Source organism: Haliotis asinina, chromosome 15 (assembly GCF_037392515.1).
Source record: "Haliotis asinina isolate JCU_RB_2024 chromosome 15, JCU_Hal_asi_v2, whole genome shotgun sequence".
NCBI classification, from domain to species: Eukaryota; Metazoa; Mollusca; class Gastropoda; order Lepetellida; family Haliotidae; genus Haliotis; species Haliotis asinina.
The window spans coordinates 12,123,582-12,148,378 of NC_090294.1; the positions used below are offsets into that span (position 1 = coordinate 12,123,582).

Below are 24,797 nucleotides of genomic sequence, written 5' to 3' on the forward strand. Positions count from 1 at the left end.
AACATACAAAGATATCAGTAAAAAGTAAACTCTTCGATCCTTAATCCAACGATGTAAATGTCCAGTAACTATTGTAAGGATCCGGGGAGTCATGGAAGTGATTGAAATACATTAAATATACATAGGAGACACAATCAAACACAATAGCGAAAGTCGCTATGCCGCCTCGTACTAAAAACCATACGGAAATACATGTGGAAATGCATCTTGGAAATGCAAGTTAAAGATTATTAATAAGTCATAAAGCCTTGCTAAGTTTAGAATCTGTTCGGCTGCGATTAGAGTGAGGTCCCTTTGCTGTGTTTTAAACCAATCACTGCCACGCACGTTCCAGCGCATGTCAGACAAGTTCTGCAGCCGGTAACGGAACTATCCTCCGCCACAGGTGGAAAAGACAAGCATAACAGTTACAAGTCATTCACGACATCTCATCACAAGCATGCAGTTCGACATCAGGCGGTGAGTGTGGGCTCTTATCAGCTGCTATCCAATTATTGATGCCGCGTGGCAAGCAAATCAATCCTCGCAGCTGGAAAATAATACGAGGTTGGCCAGCTGTCAAAACAGTGCACGTGGACATACCGTTATACCACAGCACAATGACGCATTGACCGATTGTGGAAGCCCAGATTTTTATCACTGCAATGTCAGAATTTGCCGGGCAATGCTTTTATTGTTGGAGTGCATTGTGACAAACATTGGTGTTGTCTTTTGAACATAACCTACCGAACAGTGTCTTGACGCTTGCAGCTTGATACTGTAAACAGAAGCAATATTGGTTGGGGATAACGACATGATGGCGTGTAATAGCGGACTATATTCCACATGTAGGCGAGGTATAAACACACCACCTCGTTTGCCTTATGATACGATAAAAGTCATGTTGACGACGCTGAACTCCTATTCACATGCTTTATTCAAATATTTCAAACGACAATATGGGTGGCACATACTACGTCTCTTCGTCAGGTGAATACTTCAACTCTGCATGTCATGCAAATATAAGACTTGTTTAGGCTAGTCAACAGCATACCAGTTATGAAATTTTAAATCCACTCATGCACATTAGGCAGAAAGTGTACAATACCTGCTTTTGTCGTAAACTTGTAGGCCAAATGTTTCAATTCTGATGTCGGGGAAACTTTTTTCACAAATTTGAAAAAAAATGTAAGTTCATAGGTGGCATTGCATGGGCACTGCACTTAGGCCACTCTTTCATTTAACACAAGATATTTATAAACCAAGAGATTTTATATTTGCACAGCATCTGCATGTTCACAATGCAGTCTCTGTAAGATCCCTGTACAATCTCTGTATGATTTCTGTGTAGCCTCCATGCAGATTTGCCTCGGCCTGTCCTCAGGAAAATTGCACAATGCCTTTAGACAGTGTTAACACAAACATCGTAACCTGCAGTCGTCGATGACTAAAAAAGCATACAGACTGTGGACTACTCATCATAAGTCGCCCATGGCAAATGTGATCCAGGCATATATGTGTAACCGGTATAAGTTACATTACCTATACATATTCTTAGATATCAGGTATGTTGTAGATCAAACCTTGCTATTTTACACAGATTTTTCATATAAATTTGAAGTTAATTAAATAATGCATCAGGTTTCTGATATATGTTGGCGTGTCTCATATTTTTTACACTAACACGTCGCTTACCTTTTGACACCTCCAAACCAAGGTAACAATTAGATAGCTCGAGACAAGGCATGGTTTCAAAGTGTTGCCATGTGATCTGACCTAAATGGGTTTTGCTCAGGAGTTATGTTTCAACCTGGTGACAGAGGATGTATAACCATGGTAACGTTGAATATGGAGTCCTCATGATGTATTCATTGAGTCTTGACACATTACTGACACAATGTGATTACATCAGGACATATAAGATTATGATAAACACATGGGCGGATCCAGGAAGTTTGAGGGTAGGGGTAGGTATCAAACTATAGGACTATAGGAATATAGGAGCTGATCTATCGTCTATAATTTTTATGCCCAAACAGTATTGCAGTTCATATTGTTTTAGTAGATATGATCATTGGTAGTACACTTCAGTTGGAAACTGTATCTGTGATTTTCAGTGCAGACATAAAGTTTTCATAGCAAGAGTATCTGCATATTGTCCTAGAGTTTATGTTGCCATTTTTGCTGGAAATGCAAACTGAAGGTCAGTCTGTAACTTGTGTAGGATTGATGTGGAAGCAATAATGCCCTCTTGTAAATTATCTGTCAGCAATCTTGCATCAACTTCCACAGTGAGCCCGGGGGCATGAGTGTGATATACAGATGTGTGATAACACTGCGTAATGGAGAGCCGATACTACAAAGTAGTCATGCTTCATTGGTTTTATTGGCAATTTATGTACATTTACTTAAGCTGGTGGTGGTAATTTTGACAGCGGGTTGTACTGGTGACATTTACAGGAAGCTGTTTAGTGATGTGGATAATGCTTGTATCAGGATCACAGTTTCGCCAGCTGGGGCATTTCGTTTTATTGGTTATCGGTGGTTTTACTAATGACATAGATCTCAGTGTCAACCCAATTTAAAAGTGCCATTATATTATATAGCTGCAGACATAATAATGCTGTTAGAACACAAGGTTATTGTATTATGTGACAAGACTAAGGATGGAAGTCCTTTCATTTGTGGAGGAATTTTTCTTTTATCATGCTCAGTATTGATTCTGTTTACAAAGACTCATCACCATGAAAACAGCACAGTATGCCATACTGACCTTCTGTGCTGAAGTTGGACGCCTTGTCCACATGACCAAAGAGGTTAACCCCGTCAGCAAGCTGACTTCATGTTCATCCAATTGAATTAGCATGAGTTGGTGACAATAGTAGCACAGAAGTTGTAGAAATATTAGCTACGTGAAGATGTCATCTAGAATTAAATGACATGGAATATTTGTTTTGACATTCCAAAAGTAATGTGCATAAGTTAAGTAAGAAGATATTGTTGGTACAAAAATTGAATGTACCTTATTTTCACAGTGAATTTCAGTGTACCAAACTGAAAACAAAATACTGCTGTCTGAATACAGTGTTATAGACCATTACAGCCCTAAATACAAATATTGTGTTCCACCTGTTATTTTCAAAATGACAAGCTCACACAACATATGTCATATTTGGGATTTCACTTCCTCAGTAAAGTGCAAATTCTGGTACTTTTTTGTTTTTGGTTGAGTCCCATTCGGGATTCAAACCCACACCCTCAGAGTCAGGCACCTAATCGCCAGCACACAAAGTCAGCCGCCTAACCCGCTCAGCCACCGCGACTTCCACTGTCTACACTACCAGTTGTCCGACTTTCATTCATATGCACTTTACGGAGGAAGTGAATTTGACCACTTCTTAAATGGCATCGTGTAATCATGGCATCGTGTAATCACGACAAGCTCACCATTTTCATTCTTTTGTCACTGACCTGAAAACATGCAGTTTAATTTTTACAGATGGGTGTTGGAAATAGCAAGAACCTTTCATGGGCAAATCCTGCAAAAGGCTAACAGCTTCAAAGCCAGCCCCAGGGTACTCAGTACCAGAGTCACAATATTTTAGTAATACATGTAGTTTATCACAAGTTCACCAGTTTTGCATTTGTAGCTATTCTGCACACGAGAGATAAATTGTTTACTGTGTTAAAATTTTCTATTTCAGTACCAGTATGAAGCAATTCTAAAATAATGAGAACAGGTTCAGAATTACTGACAACTACCAGTTGTGTAATTTACTTTTCCTCAACACAATTTGTAGTCTTATAAATGTGAAAATCTGGGATACAATTGTTAGTTAACAATCCACTAATGGTGACTAATAGGATCGGGCAGTCAGACTCGCAGACATGTCACTGTATCACATTTGCATGGATTGATGCTCATGATGTTGATCACTGGATTGTCTAGTTGAGACTTGGGTTATTTACAGAACACTGCGGTATTGCTGAATGGGGTGTTAAGCGTCAAACAAACAAGTAAATGCAGTCTCAGACACTCTTCTAACAGGTACTCTTCTAGGGGCGTGGTGGGCAAGCTGACTAAGGCGCCAGGCTAGTGATCCAGCGAGGTTGAGAATCGAGTCCACCAGTGACCGGGTGTGAAATCCTTGGAGTCAGCTTTGTGTACAGACTCTTTCAGTGTTGTCACAGCCCCTAGTGTACGATACACAACCCTGTGCACTTAAAAGAACCCATGAATCCGTTGGAATAGGACCAGATGCTGGCCACATGAATACATGCAAACACCCAGTTGTGGGTACAGTAACATGCAGTGACCTTGGACAAAGTACTGTATGTGTCCCAGTCCACCCAGCTGTGAATGGGTACCTTGTTAGGATGAGAGAGAGCCTCAATAAACTTGGTGCGCCAAGTTGCAGCAAGAGTTGTGTACTCCCAAGGGAGTTGAGATTGAAATATGATGTGCTGTGGAGATTGACATCCAGTGATCGAGGGAAAATTACCAGCGTCTTGAGCATGCACTAGCACGTGGATATGTGTGCTATACAAATGTCCTATATCTATCAATGCCAGTGACAGTATAAGCCATGAACAACGATTTGCATGTTGTACTGATGTCTACAGACATTACAGTGTTGACTGAGATGAATTCTTAATACAGTATTCACCTTGTTAACATATCCCTTTATCTACAGTGTGCTACACCAGCAGGTGTAACTAACTGACACTTTCATACACTTCATCGACAATCGCTGCAACATGGCTGTAATGTGGTATGGATTCAAATCTACTACTGTCCGTGTTCAGATCTTCCTGTGTTCAAATCTTGTTGAATGAGCTCTCATGAGGAAGTACTTAGTACTAGTAGATAGTTTAGCTCAAGAAGCAGATCCTTATGCTTCATCAACATACAAACCATAAGCTCCCAGAATGACCAGAAAATGCACACGAATGTATGAAATAAACAATAAAATAGGTAAAAAATTATATTTTGTAATGCCAAGAGTAAGCTGATGGAATACACAATCTAAGTAAACTTAGTCTCAGTGTATTTCATTACACTCCACCACTAAGTCTAACAAAACCTATTAGAAGGTCGCGTCAGGTAACCTTTGACAGTCCAAACAAACGCGAGAGGGTTAAATAGATTTAACCAGTCAGACAACAGCTACTATTTAGGGATCTGAGGTTTTTTCAAAATATAAAGCTCGCTGACACAGATCTCTCCACAAACAAATATAACATAACATAACACAGTTACTTGATCTGCAGTATATACACTTTGGGGTTTCTGTTGACATTGTTACCATTAGCTAATATTCCCATAAGATAACATCCTTGAATATTGCCAAAAACACTATTTTCAGTGACTGTTTACTCACTGTTGTCATGGTTGTACGTAGGCCGTGTGCATTACAAGGAAGCAAGCATACGCTAAATAGCATTCGGAATCGTTCGGGTACGAACCTTTTCGAGATAAAAAGTTCAAAAGGTATGCACGAATGTGCACTTTCACGATCTGGTAAGCTGTGTCCTGATAGGTCAGTCTCAACGGTTGCCTGGCGCGACCTCCCATATGGTTTTGTTAGACTCGGTAGTGGAGTGTAACGAAAAGTACTGTGGTTAAGTTTGCTTAGACTGATGGAACAGTTTCACCTGTGGACAAAGAAAATTCACCATCTTGTTAATGCAGAAGGTATATGCTGATCATTCTGCCCTGGGCAGCAAGTATATATTTATGGCAACATACATAGTCAAATACTCTGAATGCTTGAAAATCATCCAGAAGATTGAATTCATCAAAATATTTTCATAGATATGCTAAAAGTGCCTTCACTGTAGAAGGAAAACACCTGGCTATCAAGAAGTTCGATAAGGTAGCCTCTATATCAGGTGGCAGCCATGTTGGTTGTGATTCGTCTGTATTCTTTGATTTTAGAAACTGATTTTTCCTGAAATTGGTTGAGTGGTTTCTTTCCAGTCAACATGTTATAGTTTGTTCTGTTTAATACTTAAGTGATAGTGTGTACATGCACCTGTTTGTGCAAGTGTACATGTATGCGTGTCATGGAGAGTGTGGGTGGGTGTAAATGTGCGTGGGTGGATGTAAAAATGTGTGTAGACTACAAGGCTTCTAAAGTGTGTTATCTGTCTGTAGACCAGTTTTTCTTTGTTTGATCTAATATTCATCAGACATTTAGTGTATGAATTGTGAGTATTTGTGACAGCTTGTTTGAATTGATCTCTTACAGACGTTTTTAGGTTTTTGTACAGACACTTACATACACATGGTGTCTATTGATTGAAAACACCTGTAGTATGTACAGGGCATATATGAAGAATATCAGTTCAAAAAAATCTATACATGATTGAAACACTTACTCTGACAGATGCTCATGATTGTCTGAAATGGAAGATGTATGTGTAATTGAGTATAAAGTTTGGAAATTGAGTATTGTTTGCTTGTTTTTGTACCATAAATTCAGGTATTCTCAAATGGTGGGCCTCAACTTGTGTCATATTTATTACAACTGAATTGAATTAACTCCATTCATGTTAGCACATTGTGTCACTCAGTTGTGTTTTACTTTTACAAAACAGGTTTTGACACACTAACATGAATGATTAGATGAGATTCACTTTGATTAAAATCATGTAACTGAAAACTGCTTGAAGATCTTTTACTGACTGCTTACATGTGCTATGTTTTGAAAAAGGATAAAATTTAACAAGGATGCTTAGATTTTGGGCTAGTATCTTTTTCCAATAGATGGTCATGTTGTAAAGTACTTTTGTGTATACAGTTATTTAGGTATGGAATTGGCATTGTGAAACTGATTTGTGTTAAAATGGGTCTTCAGCATTCCATGCTTGTTGAAAGAGATGACCAACAGAATTAAGTGGCCAGGCTTGTACAAAACCTGCGACTCATTTCGGGTGTCACCTGCCATGATATTGCTGGAACATTGCTTAAAGTAAAACTATACTCGCCCACCCTCTGGAAGTCACAGTGGCTGAGTGGGTTAGACACCTGGCTTTATGTGCCTGCAATTAGGCTCCGACTCGGAGGGTATGGGCTCGAATCTCTAAAGTAATTGACTGATAACTCTAAAAAATGTACTAGAATTTGTACTTAACTAAATATGTAATATACTGAACATCTCTGAAAACACACCGTCTGTAAATTTTGAAGTGTTGTAAAAGGATTGTTTTGAGAGTGAAAATGAATGTTGGAAATGTTGCTAATAACAAACGACAATATATGATGCTGTACAGTAAAGAACAGATTGTCTGAACACATCACGGAACACATCACACAAAAAAACGCCAATGTTGTCCAAGACTGACATGGTTGGTCAGTGCTTCCACCATCGGACGACGTCTCTGTGCAGCAGGATTGCAGTGTTGATGCCCTTATATAGGACCTATCCTGAATGCTGACGATGGGCTGAACAGCATCGCTTGTGGTGACTCCACTGAGTCATGTTTTCTCTTGCGAAATGGTGACATTCGTCTACGAGTATGGTGTTGTCTGGGAGAACATTACCATCAGGACTGTGTTGAGCAAACAGGTCAGTGGGGCAAAGACTGCAATGAGGTGTGGGGCCCAGAGAAATCAGTATTCATCACAAAACAGCTATGGTAGTTTGTCGTGGCAGACTGAATGCTCTTTACTACTGTTACCCCATTCTTCTGATAAATGTCGTTCCCCTCTTTATCCACATCAAGATCTGCCCACATCCAGCAGGACAATGTTGGAGCACACACTGCATGAGTTGCAACACAGTTTCTGGCAAACAACAGCATTCCTCTACTTCAGTGGCCTGCATTGACACCAGATTTTTCTCCCATTGAACACTTGTGGGATTACATCTACATCACCTCTCACGTCGCCCACAGATCAACAACCTTGGGGAACTTGAGAGTGCCCTGCAACAAGAGTGGAACGCAATGAATTACCTCAAAACATTATTCAGAGACTTATCAGTTCAATGAGGAGACGTTGCACAGCTTGTGTTGCTGCAAACGGTGGTCATACACATAACTGAATTTCCCTTTTGACTCCATCTCTGTTTTCATGGTCAACTGAATTAAAACTTCACTGTTTTGTTAGATTGGTTCTTGCTTCTTTTCTTACCAATCGTTGGACTACAAAAGTATGTAAAATTTACACTGATTCCTCATTTATGTTCTTGGAAATCCAAACTAATACAGGTGGTGGGTTTTCAATGATGTTCAGTATATGTTACGTTTGACCAATTTCTACATGGCATTGTGTAATCAAAAGCTTTGTTAATGAAAGACAATTACTTTTCTGCAGGTTGGACCTGTATCGGAAGATTCCGAAGGACCTGACCCAGCCCACCTCGACAGGTGCTCTCATCTCTGTGTGTTCCGTCCTCTTCATATCCTTCCTGTTCTGCTCCGAGCTGCTGCTCTTCATCAACACAGAGGTGTAAGTACTTACAGTGAATGTGTATTTATTGGTCGTGGGAATGTTTTCACAAAGCATCAGCAGTGAAGTGACTGTATGTTAGAAGTAGATGAATTTTTTAAATTAACTGTCAGTTAAGAATTTTTCACGTGCGATATTCTGGTGTCATTCACTGTAATAAAACTAAACTTCGCTCGCTCTCACCTTCCCTCCCTCTGGTTTTGCATGTACATATGGTATTTGTCAACATCAATGTTTAGAGAGTAAAAACAAATGCAGATTAAACATATAAATATATTGAAATTGATATCTATATATTTAAATTTATTAACACTGTAAAAAATGCTGATGCATATATATTGACTAAGCTTGACACCCCAAGTTTCAGTGGCCATTACTTTGTGTTGCAGTATCAGCGAGCTGAGTGTTGAGGACCCTGTCCAGCACTCTGAGAAGATCCCAGTATTCATCAACATTTCCCTCTATAAGATGGAGTGCCAGTGTGAGTACATCATCATCAACAGTGCTTGTCTTCAACACAGGGGGATGGTAGGGAGGGTGGTAGGTGCAGTGTTCAAAATTGACATCACGGTTCTTCTATGATGTTGCATTCTACATGCGGTGACAGCGGGTAGTCAACCCATGTTTGAAAGTAGATGTGGGTTTATTTTCATCAATTTAACGACTTCGGTAATAAACAGAGTATTATATATTTGTGCCCATGACTTATGACACTCATGCCTAAATGTGATTATATCCCTCGCTCTTGCTCGGGAAGTATCAACATTTAGGCACTTGTGTTGTAAACATAGTGTGATATGATATGGGCACTCATATTATATCCTCTCTGTATTGATACCAATGTTAGATGCAATAGGTTTTACAAATTCATAGATAACCCCCAACAATTTCCTCCTGCTAGCTATCACAGAGGATCTTTTTAGATAATTGTTCCTGTTTTTACCTGCTGAAGTGGCAACAGTATCTATCTCCATTTAAACTCAGATGTGTATAAATATATCCATAACACATAAAGGGCTTTGGGGTGGCCGAGGGGTTAATGTGATCACTTGTCAAAGTCCCAGGTTTGATTCCCCACATGGGTACAATGCGTGAAGCCCATTTCTGGTGTCTCCTGCAGTGATGTTGATGGAATATTGCTAATAGTGGCATAAAAACTCACTCACTGTAAACACAAAAATAGGTTAGACTCTACATGTATGTAGAGTGTCACTTAAATATATGCTGAATGGCAAAAGAAACCCAAGTTTTGAAGAAATGAAATCTTTTAAGTAAGCGTTCATGTTTAGGTGTTATGTTCGAAAACTTGACAAACAGTTGTTTCTTTCGCTGTTCAGTGCATTTACATACTGTAATGAGTAAAGACATCATTGGCTCCATTTAATTTCATTTTTTATGTGCCGTAGTGAAGTGTCCTACTGGTTTGACCAATTCCATGTTGATGTAATTGCAGATATTGGGTTGGACATTCAAGATGACATGGGGCGTCATGAGGTTGGCTTCAAGGACAACACACAAAAATTTCCCTTAGGTGCTAATGGTGAGGGCTGCAGGTTCGAGTCCTTCTTCCTCATCAATAAGGTATTGTAAAACACTTGTCTATATGTTTATTATGGTGTTGAACTTGAAGGTTAGAACGGATCTTCAGTAACCCATGCTTGTCAAGAGAGGGGACTAATGGGATATGGGATCGGGTGATCAAACTTTGACGACACATTTCATCTTATCACATCTGAGTAGATATATTCTCATGCTGTTGATTAGGGCCACAATGATGCGTCAAACAATCAATGCATTGATTTGTTGAGTCAGCAATAGCAATTAATTAATGGTAGAAACAAAAAACCATGCGCAGCACGAAATACATGCTGTCTGGGTGCAGACTTGAGTTCATCAAGTTTGTTTTGACTGTTTCCTTGATCCAGGGTTCAAGTTTCTTGTTAGTTCCTAAAAGAGACTGAAACTACTTCAACTTGTGTTTTTTTCATGTAAACTATACATTATTTTAGGAAATGACTTCAAATGAGACAAAACAAAAACTATTGCCATAGTTTGCTGCAGTAGTCTATTCCTATCGCAGTAGGATGTTGAAAGAGACTATTGCTATAGCATGTTGAAATAGACTATAGCTATAGCATGTTGCAATAGACTATCATGATAGCATGTTGCAATAGACTATCGCTATAGCATGTTGCAGTAGACTGTTGCTATAGCATGTTGCAGTAGACTATCGTGATAGCATGTTGCAATAGACTATCGCTATAGCATGTTGCAGTAGACTGTCGCTATAGCATGTTGCGGTAGACTATCGCGATAGCATGTTGCAGTAGACTGTCGCTATAGCATGTTGCAGTAGACTGTTGCTATAGCATGTTGCAGTAGACTGTTGCTATAGCATGTTGCAGTAGACTATTGCCATCACCAAGTTGTGTCCCCTCAATAGTTACACCTACTTTTAATCACTGGATTGTCTGGCCCAGACCCCCTTATACACAGGCTGCCGCCATATAGATGGAGTATTGCTGAGTGTAGCGTAAGTGTGGATTGTTGTGCACTGACCAATGTTTTTCTTCAAGAGTACTAATACTGTGACACCATTTCCTTGCTGTCCAGATCCCAGGCAACTTCCATGTCTCCACCCACTCTTCAGCTGCCCAGCCCCAGAACCCAGACATGAACCACCGGGTGCACAAACTCCGGTTCGGGATGGAGATGGAGGAAGGCAAGGTGGGTCACAGCACTGTTGGGGGAGGGGAACCACCTCCATTGTCTCGTCATCTTATCATGTCTGTAGTTAGTGTGGATGCAGGTCATCGAATCAAACACCTTGCCAGAGGTTACATTGCAGGACGTTGCAGGCTTTGAAGGGCACATTAGTGCTATTGTTTCTTGATTGCATTGTATAAAATATTAACATAGCTAAATGTCAAGCATGTTCAGTGTTGACAACAGACTTGATAACAGTATTATGTTTCTGTAGAGTGGGATGTATATAATAGTTAATAGTGCCGCCGTATGGCTGGAATATTGCAGAGTGTGGCGTAAAACTAAACTCATACACTGTGGGTTATAGTAGGGCTTTAGCTTGACTTGCAGGTCCAGGGGACCTTCAGTTGCTAATTTCAAGGGCAGCACTGGAAATATGATGGTTATCTAAAGTATGAAATTGTGAAGCATTGTGTACTGTAAGATTTTAACATTTGTATGTTTCTGGTAAGGAATTTGGTACAGTCCACATTCTTGTAGGTCCTCTGGGATGAAATATTTTACTCTGTTGTAATTTATATAAAGTTCCACATAGAAACACATTTATATACTCTGCTATTAAACTATCAGTATGCTATTTCAGATTTTTCTCACCAAAATGTGAAAATTTAGCATGTTCTCTGAATGCAAGTAAAGTTTGTGTGACAGATTTTTAGTACTAATTTGTTACATGTTAATTTCAGACAGTAAAGGGCTCTTTCAACTCATTGGAAGAAGTTGACAAGACTAAAGCTAATCGTAAGTTTCTTGATGTATGTGGTAGCACGCTCTTGTCATCAGTTTGAAAGTTTCACCAAGGTGGTAAACCATTAAAACGTGAAATGCCTGCATCACTTCTTACTCCCACAAGTTGACGTCATGTTTTATAACAAGAATTTTGTTTCAAGCAGTGGCCTTATTTTGAAATTGAGAAATTGTAAACATTCAGTTCTAACCCCAAAATTACAAGTACAGTCTGATTGTTCATGTAGTTTTGACTCGTTCCTGTCAGTAGTGAAATCCTTTAACAATAACAATCAAACACTATTGTGGAACAGTGAAGCTGTGTGTATCAGGGTCAGGGTCAGGGTCAGGGTCAGGGTCAGGGCTAATGGGTAGTTCCTTGTATCTTATACCATGTTGTTTCTGTTCCAGCTTTATCAACCCACGATTACATCTTGAGAGTGGTGCCCACTGTTTATGAAGATATAGGAGGCACTCCCAGATACCCTTACCAATATACTTTTTCCTATAGGGTAGGTCACAGATCATTATTATGCACAGGACTTGGCCAAGCAGTGAATGTTGGAAGTGCCATGTGTTAGTTAAATGTTGCAGGGATGCAATGAATATACTATGACGTGAATACAGTATGTTTCACAGATGGGAGCAATGGTAGTCTAGTGGTTAGCGGGTTCCCTCGACACAACAAGGGCTCAAGTTCGTTTTCCCACCTGGTTACCATGTGTGATGCCCCTTTGTGTTGTTTTTCTTGATATTGCTGGAATATTGCTAAAAATGACATTAAACCCAAGTCACTCACTCACACAAGGTAATGAATACTAATGTTTATTCGTGAATACTTTGTTTAATATCAAGGAAGACTAAAAAGTGATACATTGTGACAGTGTCACTTAAACTACTATTAGCACTATTAGTATTTATTAAAGTACCATTAAGATCCTTGGCAAAATACTACAGTGCATTGTGTGTATATTCCACTTTAACAGAAGTTCCAAGTGAAAAATATTGTTATAAACAATGTTTGATTCTGGTGACCATGAATGTTGAATTGAATTCATGATAAAGTGCAGCTCAGTTCACCAAATGCAAGAGTGAACTGTAACAGTATCATGGTGGTGATACAAGCTGATACTAACTAGCACTGTGTTGTCCCTGCAGGATATAGTACAGTATCATCATGGTGGTGATACAAGCTGATACTAACTAGCACTGTGTTGTCCCTGCAGGATATAGTACAGTATCATCATGGTAGTGATACAAGCTGATACTAACTAGCACTGTGTTGTCCCTGCAGGATATAGTATAGTATCATGGTGGTGATACAAGCTGATACTAACTAGCACTGTGTTGTCCCTGCAGGATATAGTATAGTATCATGGTAGTGATACAAGCTGATACTAACTAGCACTGTGTTGTCCCTGCAGGATATAGTACAGTATCATCATGGTAGTGATACAAGCTGATACTAACTAGCACTGTGTTGTCCCTGCAGGATATAGTATAGTATCATGGTGGTGATACAAGCTGATACTAACTAGCACTGTGTTGTCCCTGCAGGATATAGTATAGTATCATGGTAGTGATACAAGCTGATACTAACTAGCACTGTGTTGTCCCTGCAGGATATAGTATAGTATCATGGTAGTGATACAAGCTGATACTAACTAGCGCTGTGTTGTCCCTGCAGGATATAGTACAGTATCATGGTGGTGATACAAGCTGATACTAACTAGCACTGTGTATTCCCTGCAGGATATAGTACAGTATCATGGTGGTGATACAAGCTGATACTAACTAGCACTGTGTTGTCCCTGCAGGATATAGTACAGTATCATGGTGGTGATGCAAGCTGATACTAACTAGCACTGTGTATTCCCTGCAGGATATAGTACAGTATCATGGTAGTGATACAAGCTGATACTAACTAGCACTGTGTTGTCCCTGCAGGATATAGTACAGTATCATGGTGGTGATACAAGCTGATACTAACTAGCACTGTGTTGTCCCTGCAGGATATAGTACAGTATCATGGTGGTGATACAAGCTGATACTAACTAGCACTGTGTATTCCCTGCAGGATATAGTACAGTATCATGGTGGTGATACAAGCTGATACTAACTAGCACTGTGTATTCCCTGCAGGATATAGTACAGTATCATGGTGGTGATACAAGCTGATACTAACTAGCACTGTGTTGTCCCTGCAGGATATAGTACAGTATCATGGTGGTGATACAAGCTGATACTAACTAGCACTGTGTATTCCCTGCAGGATATACTACAGTATCATGGTGGTGATACAAGCTGATACTAACTAGCACTGTGTTGTCCCTGCAGGATATAGTACAGTATCATCATGGTGGAGCAGCAGTTCCAGCCATCTGGTTCCGGTACGACCTTAGCCCCATCACTGTCCGATACAAGGAGAAGCGCAAGCCTTTCTATACCTTCCTGACAACAGTGAGTGGGAAGTCTTTTGATTTTGTTAAGGCAGGGATAGGTCAGAGTGCCGTTGAACAAAGCAGCTTAGTGCTGGCTTGACTGCTACTCTTATACCATAACTTTGGCTTAATGTAGTTTCAGTGCTCAGGTTGTTTTGTGGTGATGATGATTTTAAGAAGTGGTCACCCCGTTTATCTGAGGATGTCTTGTAAACGTGTACAAAGCGGTGGGTCAACAATTTTGGACACATGTACAAGGGGGTGTAATAAGACAAGTACAGTGTTCCCAGAAATTATTGAGAAAATCTTTGTTTTTTTTCTAATGATGCTAAGATTGGAAAAAGGGCTTTCACTATGCACTAAGCATGCTAAATAAGGGAGACAACTCTTGAAGGCTTAGAAGGCAGGTCATTACGTCAAGAGTTATCTCCCTTGTCTGAGCAGACGGCTTCCTGTGTTGACATGGTAGAATTTACAGCAAGAGAGAAAAGAAAGCTCATTCTAGATGATTTTGAAAGGGGTGAGGCTGATGCTAAAGTGTTAGCTTGTAGACATGGTATTCCTCTGTCTACAGTATACAGAACTTTGAAGAATATTCAAACAGGAACCGGGATAGAGCACAAAGCAGGGGCAGGTCGGCCTAGGAAATTCAGTGTTGTGGATCGCCGAAGACTTGGGCAGATTGTGACTAGGGGCAAATTGAAAAGTGTTGAGAACATCAGAAATGAAATGATTAGCAGAGGAAGTCCTCAGGTATGCAATGAAACAGTTAGGCAGGAATTACAGAGACTTAATTGGGTGAAAAAACGTGGAATTCCCTCGCCGTTGATGAAAGATGCACAAAAGGAAAAACGTTTAAACTGGTGTTGGGCTCATGAAAATCAAGATTGGGATAATGTTTTCTTTTCGGATGAAAGTTCTGTTTGGCTTTTCCCTAATTATGTGAAAATTTGGACCAAAGATACTGCCAAACCTATCTACCAGCGACCAAAACATAGCCCAAAGTTTCACATGTGGGGTGGCATATCGGCTCGCGGAGTGACGCCATTGTGTGTTTTCACGGGAAACTTGACAAAAGAAAGATACGTTGACATTCTAAATGGTCACCTTCTTCCGATATCACAAACATTGTATCAAGATGATTGGATTTTCCAGCATGATAATGACCCAAAACACACTGCGCGCTACACAAAACAGCGGTTGTCGGGCGAAAATGTTCAAGTTTTAGACTGGCCCAGTTACAGCCCAGACCTTAACCCAATTGAGAATGTGTGGGGAGTCATGAAGGACAGAATAAACCAAAAGGGACTCAGAAATATTGAAGATATGAAGGCCGAGGTGGTCCAATATTGGGATACCCTGTCACACGATTACCTACAAACTTTGATGGGTAGTGTGCCTAGGCGTATTCAGGCATGCATTGCTGAGCGAGGAGGTCTAACAAAGTACTAAAACAAGACTGAGATTGTAAAAGGATGATGTTTTGACATGTTTATGTAAGTAAAACGCCAGAAGTTAATAAACGTAATGAGTTACATGACGCAACATGATTCTCAATAATTTCTGGGAATACTATATATAGATGAATATTGTCTAGCGCAAGTTGTCATCCATATACTCGTCTTATTATACTTACCAACTTCTAAATGACTCTCAAGATTCTTACAAGGGGGTGGGTCAGCAATTTTGTACATGGCACAAAGGGTATGTGTAGATGTGTAGGGTGTGTGTGGGGGGGGTGGATGGGAGTCACTGACTTAGATCAGAAATTTTAAGCTGGGAGAGGAGTGTCATTGAGATTGGATGTGCTTCTGCACAAAAATCATTATCACCCCTAAACCATAATTAAGAATGGTCCCTTTTCATGTACAAGGGTTTGCCGGGTAGCATGATAAAGGATCTTGCTGGGATTTTGAAGAAGACTGGTTTCAAGCAGCCTGGGCTTATTGTTCAAAAGAATGAAATGTATTGGGTGTTTAATCCAGTGTCATGTTAAACATACAGATCATTGATCTCAATATCAATTAAATATTATCTATCTTGATTATTTCACAAATGCCACTCTATAGATGGAGTATTGCTGAGTGTGGCTTTTAATGCTGCAATAGTTATGGGAAAGAAACCCATTGTATGTGTTTATGTTTCAGGTATGTGCCATTGTTGGAGGAACATTTACAGTTGCTGGAATTATAGACTCATTAATTTTTACTGCTTATGAAATTTTCCGAAAGGCTGAGCTTGGCAAACTGAGCTGATTGGATGGTTGTGTGAATCATTGTCATCATCATCATGTCGCCACGTCGCAACATTCCATTGTCTGTACAGTTGGTGGAGGAACACGATTAGTAGTGAAGGTCAAGGCTATAGTGGAGGTCAAGGCTGTCCAGGATATAGCTGGATCCCTCAAAATAGCTTGTATTTCTTGGGTTGTTTATTAGGGAAAATATGTGTCTATTATAGTTTCTGAGCATTGCAGCCGTACCTTTGTTTTGTGTTTTGAGCTGTGTAAGACTGGAAAATACGATCTGAGTCATCAATTGTCCAAGAAGTGACAAGAAGTTCTATGATTGATTGATCTTTAAACTTGATTGTGTTAATCAACAGTGTGTTTTAAAATATTTACTTTGGAATTTTGTTATGTTATAATTTGGACAATATTTGTAGTAACCAAATGTCTTTTAACTACTTCTTTTACACATGTATTCATATGTATGATTAGGAGAATTTTATTGCAGAGACTCAAAGTCATTGTTCTTTGTCAAAGTTAACAGTTACTTATAAATGTTCTGCTGGGATTAGATTATGTTAGAAATGGTGAAGACTGAAAAGGGACTTTTTTTTAGATAATTAGGGTCATTTTTAAAATTGTTTCTCTCAGTGGTAACTTTGTATGTTTCAGATCAAAATATTGCTTTTTTTGTTAACTTCTTGGGTAATAATCTTAATCTTATGTGAATAGTTTATATTAGTTTCAAGCTTTTACTCAAGTTGTTTTGAGAGAATGTGTATGGTTTAGACATAAATGATGATACTATGAACTGTGTGGAGTGGGATGTTGAGAAATACATCAGGATATTTTCGAATCAAAGCTATATTTAATACAAATTACGGTAGTTTTGTTGTCTAACATATGAGAATACTGTGCATCTTTGTCTGCTGTTGGAAAAAATGTATTGTACACTCAGAAATATTATTGTTTTTGCTGCATGTGTTTTCACAGTTACTCATTAGGAAAGCAACATATTTATTTAGTCAACATAAAATTAGCTACAAAAGATTTATGATGTGTATTTGCTTATTCATTTTGGAATGGCAAAATGGCTTAGAACAGCTTGGTAGCTGTACTGAACAAAGTAAAAGAAAGCCATCATGTTCATGTCTGGCATATATAGACAAAAAGTTGCATTTCTTTTGCTGTTCAATATATATATTAAGTACTGAGTATAGTAATGGTGGAAGTGGTTGCCAGTGCTGGATGTTTACTCTGGTAACACTGTGGGGTATAAGGCTGGTCTGCTGGCAGTATAATCACATGTGAAGTATTGAACAGTATGATGTGCTTTAGCTGGTTGCAGTACTATCGATGAGATCTTGATTCTTATGAGGTCATTTTTTCCCCAACCAGAATTATGAAGACCAACACATTTAGCAAACATGCTGTGCAACAATATCAGTGAGAGCAGCAGTACTATCAGTGAGATATTTAAAGCATGACTAATATGCTCGGAACATGAAATACCTGGAGTCTTTAAGACACTTTCAATAATGACTTGGAACGAGCTTGCAGTGCTTATGAATGCAACAGACAAACGCAGCCTTACAAAATACAAGAAAACATGATCGATTGCTTGTTGTTTAGTCACTGTGACCAGTCTTTGATTATTTCAACTGATCGCACCACCACTGTTGCACGTCGTTTAAAAAATATTCATTGAGGTTGCATGATCATATATTTCTTGCATCATATGTTGTGTTTTAACACTAGAACAACTAATTGCCTTCTGTGGTGAATATTCAGGTAATTATGTGAGAGAAAGTACATGTTGACACGAGAGGTCATGTGCTCTTTAATCTTTGGCTCAGCTTGAGTCCAGCTTTCTTTGTTTCCTTACATCTTTGCCAACTTGAGTTTTGGGTGAGGAATATTTCTGTCATCAATGGCCATTTTACTTAAATAGTTCAAAATGACCTAACAACACCATGAACTGAGCTGGTGTTTACATTCATCATGATTATTATAGTTTACTATGTGGGGTAGCCTGATGGATGAAGCTTTTGCTGGTCACGTTGAAGATCCGGGTTTGAATTCCCCAAATGGGTAGAGTGTGTGAAGACCATTTCTGATGTTCCCCCTCCATGATATTGGTGGAATATTGCTAAAGGTGACATAAAATGTTAGGAGGATCATGATTTGTGACTTGATAATAATTGTTGTCATGATGTGTTGTTTTGGTTGATTCAAACAGTATATCTCAACATCTGGTCAGACTTTTGCCATAAGTAGCGTCTATGCTTTTCATAAAAGGCGACTAACGGGATCAGGTGGTTACCCTTGCTGACTTGGTTGACACATGTCATCGGTTCCCAATTGCGCAGATCTATGCTCATACTGTTGATCACTGGATTGTCTGGTCCCGACTCTTATTTACAGACCGCCACCATATAGCTGGAATGTTGCTAACCATGGTGTAACACTAAACTCACTCACTCAATCTGGTTAGACTTGGTCAGACAACAGAAAACCAGCATAGAATCATAGTGGAAGAAAACTTCAAAGTTGTAGTTCACACTTTTTATTTCCATGAAGATGAGACAAGTTATCTGAAAAAACATTGTTTTCTTTCTTACAATAATGGAATTTGTTAAAATGCACATGTGCATTTCTGTGAAAGATCACATGTGATTTATTACCATCTTGCTTGAAGCTGTTTCTTTAACTTTTGAAAAAAAACATATTTCACGTGACATTGACCTATTCTGTCACATGACCTGGTCACATGACATGAAGCTAAATTAAAATCCAGTTTAAGGCTGAGAGGTTGTAACTGCTACAATGTTGCAAGGTTGTGTGGGTTGTAATGGATCACGTATTAATATTACATGTTAATATGTATGATAAATGTACTTATATTTGATGGTGTACATGAGCAAATATATTTGTATTTATATAACATATATAGTCTGGTTCATAATTATTGAGAATTTTTCTTCTTACTTTGAGCTATCCTAACACCTCAACTGATTCACTGATACTTAAAACTAAGTAATGGTATAAGGGAGGTAACTCATCTTGGCCTACTGAGTATAGTACAATTAGAGTTACCTCCCCTGAATTTGTAGCAGACGTCATTTTCCTCAGCACTGTCAACAATGTCTGCTGAAGATAAAAGAAGGTTGATTTTTGAGTTGTGTAATCAAGGAATTGATGATGTAAATACATTGGCAGAGAGAACAGGAACTCCTCTTTCTACTGTGTATGGGATTAGGAAGAATTTTAAAGAGGGAAAGGATTTGGGGCACCAGAAAGGAGCAGGGAGACCCAGAAAATTGGACTTCTCAGATCGCGTCCGGCTGGGAATTTTAGCGTCTAAAAAGCAAAGGGCAAGCATCTCCAACATCAGGTATGAAATGATAGAAAGGGGATCAACAGTTGTATCAAAATCTACAGTTAGAAGAAATTTGATTGATCTTGGATGGGAGAAAAAGACTGGAATTCCTTCTCCTCTCATGAAACAAGAACAAAAAGACAGGCGTGTTGAGTGGTGTTTGGCACATGAAAACTTTGACTGGGAAAATGTGATTTTTACTGATGAAAGCTCAATATGGGCATATCCCAATAATGTGAAAATATGGACAAAGTCTGCATCAGCACCGTTGTATCAACGACCTAAATACAGCCCAAAGTTCCATGTATGGGGAGGGATATCCTTATTAGGAACGACCCCGCTGTGTGTGTTTGAGGGAAATCTGACAAGTCAACGCTACACTAACATATTAGATAATTTTCTCCTTCCAAGTGCACATGTGTTTTATGGAAATGACTGGATTTTGCAGCAAGATAATGATCCTAAACACATCGCAAAACATGCCAAGCAGTGGTTTCAGGAGAAAAATGTGACTGCATTACCATTTCCTGCATATAGTCCTGACTTAATCCCATTGAGAACATTTGGGGGATGATGAAGGAATGTGTGAATCAAAAGGGGTTGACAGAAATTGAAGACATGAAGAGAGAAGTGGTCCGATACTGTGACAGCATAACTCACGAAACACTAACCTCTCTGATAGGAAGTATGCCTACCCGTCTTAGACTGTGCCGTGAAGCTCAAGGACACTTGATAAAATATTTAATTGTTACCTACACAACATGAAAAGGTCAGTTCACTTTCACAATACATTCAATTTTATCTGATTTGTTCTCGTTTAATAATATGAAATGCTTTAGCTATTCTCAATAATTTTGAACCATACTGTATATATTGAGGTGTTAAATTCACTTTCATGTTTTCTGGCTAGTCTAATTGCAACACATTATAAAGTGTTTTCAATTTATTCACATTGTCTTCACAATATATGTCTGAAGCTGGAGACTATGCACATGTGTTCACAGTTTTAAAATAAACAATATTATTAATCAACCCACTGTGATTTGACAATCAATGTGAGAAACAAAGTGAGTTTTCTTTCAATTATTTGAAGAAAGTACATTTACAGCCTCAATGTCAGAAATAAGGTATCAGCTGTTAGAAATAGGGTGGGCCTTACATTTTGCAAGATGTTTCTATCAAGATATTTTGTCAGCTAAAACCACAAAACACGATATATTTGTATTAAGTTCTTTGAGCCCCCAAAATTTTTGAAAAATAAAAATCCTGCACAAGTTTATTTTTTGAGGCAGACAGTTTCTGTTTTTCAGGAGCTTATCTTGATAAAATTCCAGGCAAACAAATGGTCTACATCGTAAGGGGTGTTTATGTTGATGTCAAGTGAACAATGGTATTGTTGAGATGAGTACATTGTTATCTGTCAATAGCCAACTTGTTGGCAGTTGTAAGTTTAATCAGATGTTTTATTGAAATTTTTATTGTTTCTTTCCACCAATGCTATAATAGATGTAGCTTGCAGATCTCCCAACTACCTCCATCCTACAACCCTGTACATTCACTAATTGTGATTCAGTGCTAAAGAATGTTACTCAACATTTTGTAAGGAGCATACAGGTAATAGTCTTCTGCAGTCAAAGGCATGATGCTTATCAGACGTTGAGAAGTGTAGTACAGAAACCTGCGAAATCTGTCGTTGCTAAAAATCAGTCTTCCAGATCAACATAATTTATGTTTTTGATGATAAGACTCGTCAGTATTGAAGTAAACATACAGTACGAGTTGTAGGATGGGTGGGAAAATGATCTGTTTGATTAGCTTTTCAGTAATTGGTGGGTAATAAGAAAGTAAGATACTTTACGAACAATAACTTCTATATTATATATGATGTGACATTTCACATCATATACATCCTTATACCATTGTGAAGCAAAGTGACATATTTGCGAACAATTGTTCATCTGTCTACCAAAATGAGCAGGGGAGTGGCCCATTTCTGCTGTCCCATTTGTGACATTGCTTAAATGAGATTACAGCTAAATTCACTCTGTCACTGTGAATGATACACTGGGAACTAGCAATGTCTGTTACAGTAGTTTTTGGAAACAATAACTATAAAATTAATCAGGTTGGTATGTCCATGCACAGTTGCATGTTGATTACATCCACCTGATCCTGGGGACTGGATATTAATTAATTATTAGTTTAATTTGTGGACTACCTGGTCCTTATCTCAGGTGATCAGGTTTGTTCGTTTGCAAAAGAAAGGTATGCCTGTCTCTAAAGAAATCTAATTATTTGACCATACATGTATTTAAAATCATAAACATGTTCATTGATGGTTGTTCACAATGATTGCACTTTAGATACTTTGTACTGATATTGTTCTGTTTGGCTAAACTGAATGTTTGTTTATTTGGATTTATTAAATGTTACTGAAAAGTAAGGATGTCACAAATGGCAATATTTGCACGATATGATACATGAGTCATGTGTTTTTATTTGGATTTGGGTTTTATACACATATTGATTGCTATTTTGAACCTTAATACATTTGTCTCTTGTATTTTTTCACCAAACAGCAAACATGGCTTGTGAGGGAGTGATGGGTACTTGGCTGATCGGTAGCTGTCCTTTACCTATTAATCTCTACCTATGACAGAAATGACCTTTGTTATTTGTTAAAGGGGTCTTAAGTGAACTATGGTTTCAACATCAGACAAGCTCCCATAAGGGTAATGCCTGCTCTTATATACCAAATGCCGAAAATGCCATATTGTGATATGTATCATATCGCGATGTCGGTATCAAGATGCGTATCGTATGGTGAGGCAGCTGTATCATGACATCCCTACTGATAGGTTCCTGTGTCTGTGGTATTATCTCACATAAATCATGAATAGCTCACAAGTGCAGCTATTGCACGTAGATGTAATGCAGGGATATATCTCGACCTGGTTAGACTAGAGACCATAGAAGGTGATTTGCATCACTCTTGCAACAGGACCATTTTTATGTTGGATGTTTTGATTATTTACAGTTTTACATTGTAGGCAATGTTAATTTTCACTTTGAAAATACCACGATCTTCCCAAAATTTACTTTAATTCAATAAGATATATATTCTTCATCTTTCCCTGGCAAGGGCTTTGAGTTTGGAATTCAAGTGAACCAAGACTACCATGATCACAAACATACTGATATAACAAATGATGTATATTTTCAACAATGTATTTTATGTTTAATATGCAGGCCGCCCTAAGTAATTGAAGGAATTACGGCCATTTTGAACCAATTGCATCTCAAATGTAAACAAACACAGCCCACTCGCGAAACAATTGCAGCGATATCGGTAACTTCGTGGTAATAACATAAACACAACGGCCCTATTGGTAATGCTTGAAATAAGCTTGTGTGAGTTTCAGGACGCAACTGACAAATCACGGAACGGAGTCGTGAAATCTCTGAAGATGGCCGGGAGTGTTTCAAGTTTTACCGACATTGCTTCCGATAGGGCCGTTGTGTTTATGTTATTACCGCTAAACTACCAATATCACTGCAAGTTTTTCACAAGTGGACTGCGTTTGTTTACATTTGAAATGCAATTCCTTCAAATTGGCCGTAATTCCTTCAGTTTCTTAGGGGGTCCTGATATGAAGTCTAGCAGTACTTGTTTTGGATTCTTACATTCATGTACCAAGTACAGGATGGCAGACGAAGCTTTGCGTAGTAAGTTGTATCATCACTTCAGTCCAGCAGTGAAGTATGTCATAAGATAAATGTTTTTATTTCATTTTCATAGGTATGTATCAATTACCTTCATTGGGGAGCTAACTCAGAAGACTGGTGCTCGATCAGGTACAATCTATTTCCCCAGGGCTACCTATATTTTCGAGTCTGAACCCTCTTTTATATGAACATGATGAAATTGATCAATGCTGCACCTTGCCATGGAAACACTTGTTTGTCTCTAGTGTTGTGGGTTTTTTTAAATTTTTGTAGCAGTCATGCTTAAGGTTTATGTTTGTACATATGTTTATAAGAAGGGAAATATGAAAACTGGGCCTCACAAAGGTGAAGAAAATTGGAAAAAACAAGTTTATAAGACATTGTTGGGATGTGATTGGATTGCCAAATTGGGCAAGTAGGAGAATTGTTTCTGTATTTGGCATTACGTTTACATACCGAAGTAAACATACCGAAGATACAGCAGCTAAGCCTTGTCTGTTGTTTTTATAAGGGATCACAGAATTAAAATCAGAAGAGAGACCTGATATACATTTTCCCTGCTGTTTGTGAATTATAAAAGAAATTTCCTGCACTCAGATCATAAAAAGATTATTTCTGTGTTCCTTATTCAGTTATATGACTGTACTATGAACACATAATGATAGATAGGATTATATCCTCACATTCCAAAACATCATAAGTCTGACAATGTCAAGGCAAACTGAAAAATAATTTTCTTTCTTCAAGAATACATTCTTTTCAGTGCTGTTTTGACGCCTTTCAAAATGTATTTTATTTCATTTTAACAATTAAGTTATATGTCAGTATTTATGTAAAATGCCAGTGTAATTTGAAATGTGTAGGTTTTCCATTGCTAAGCATGGAACTGTCTGTATATTTGGAGATGTTTGTGTTCATGATGAAGTGTTCAGTACTTGTTGTTTGTCAATACTACTTTCAAGAATATAGAAACCTGATAATCATGTCAAATCAATGCCAGAGTTTTGTCTTTTTCACAATTTATTTTGGGGAAAAAGTTCTAAATTTTTCAGTAACTCTTTGCATGTGTTCCAGGAAGGTTTCAGTGACCTATATTACTGA

General features: G+C 38.5%; 1 protein-coding gene across 1 annotated transcript; it reads left to right on the forward strand.

The window, feature by feature from the left end:
* Window positions 1-315: 315 nt before the first annotated feature.
* Window positions 316-17,639, forward strand: LOC137265150 (endoplasmic reticulum-Golgi intermediate compartment protein 1-like). Its single transcript, XM_067800473.1, has 9 exons — window positions 316-459; window positions 8,300-8,434; window positions 8,824-8,915; window positions 9,888-10,015; window positions 11,048-11,161; window positions 11,884-11,938; window positions 12,335-12,435; window positions 14,261-14,383; window positions 16,512-17,639. Exons 1-9 carry the CDS (start codon window positions 440-442, stop codon window positions 16,617-16,619), a joined length of 876 nt encoding a protein of 291 aa, XP_067656574.1. The 5' UTR covers window positions 316-439; the 3' UTR covers window positions 16,620-17,639.
* The last annotated feature ends 7,158 nt before the right edge of the window (window positions 17,640-24,797 follow it).

What these genes read in the sequence shown, in the direction of transcription:
- LOC137265150 (XM_067800473.1), top strand. Translation starts at nt 440, where the DNA reads ATGCAGTTCGACATCAGGCG. An exon ending in CCTTCTTCCTCATCAATAAG is followed by an intron (nt 10,016 to 11,047) that starts GTATTGTAAAAC and finishes CTTGCTGTCCAG; the next exon opens with ATCCCAGGCAACTTCCATGT. An exon ending in AATATACTTTTTCCTATAGG is followed by an intron (nt 12,436 to 14,260) that starts GTAGGTCACAGA and finishes TTGTCCCTGCAG; the next exon opens with GATATAGTACAGTATCATCA.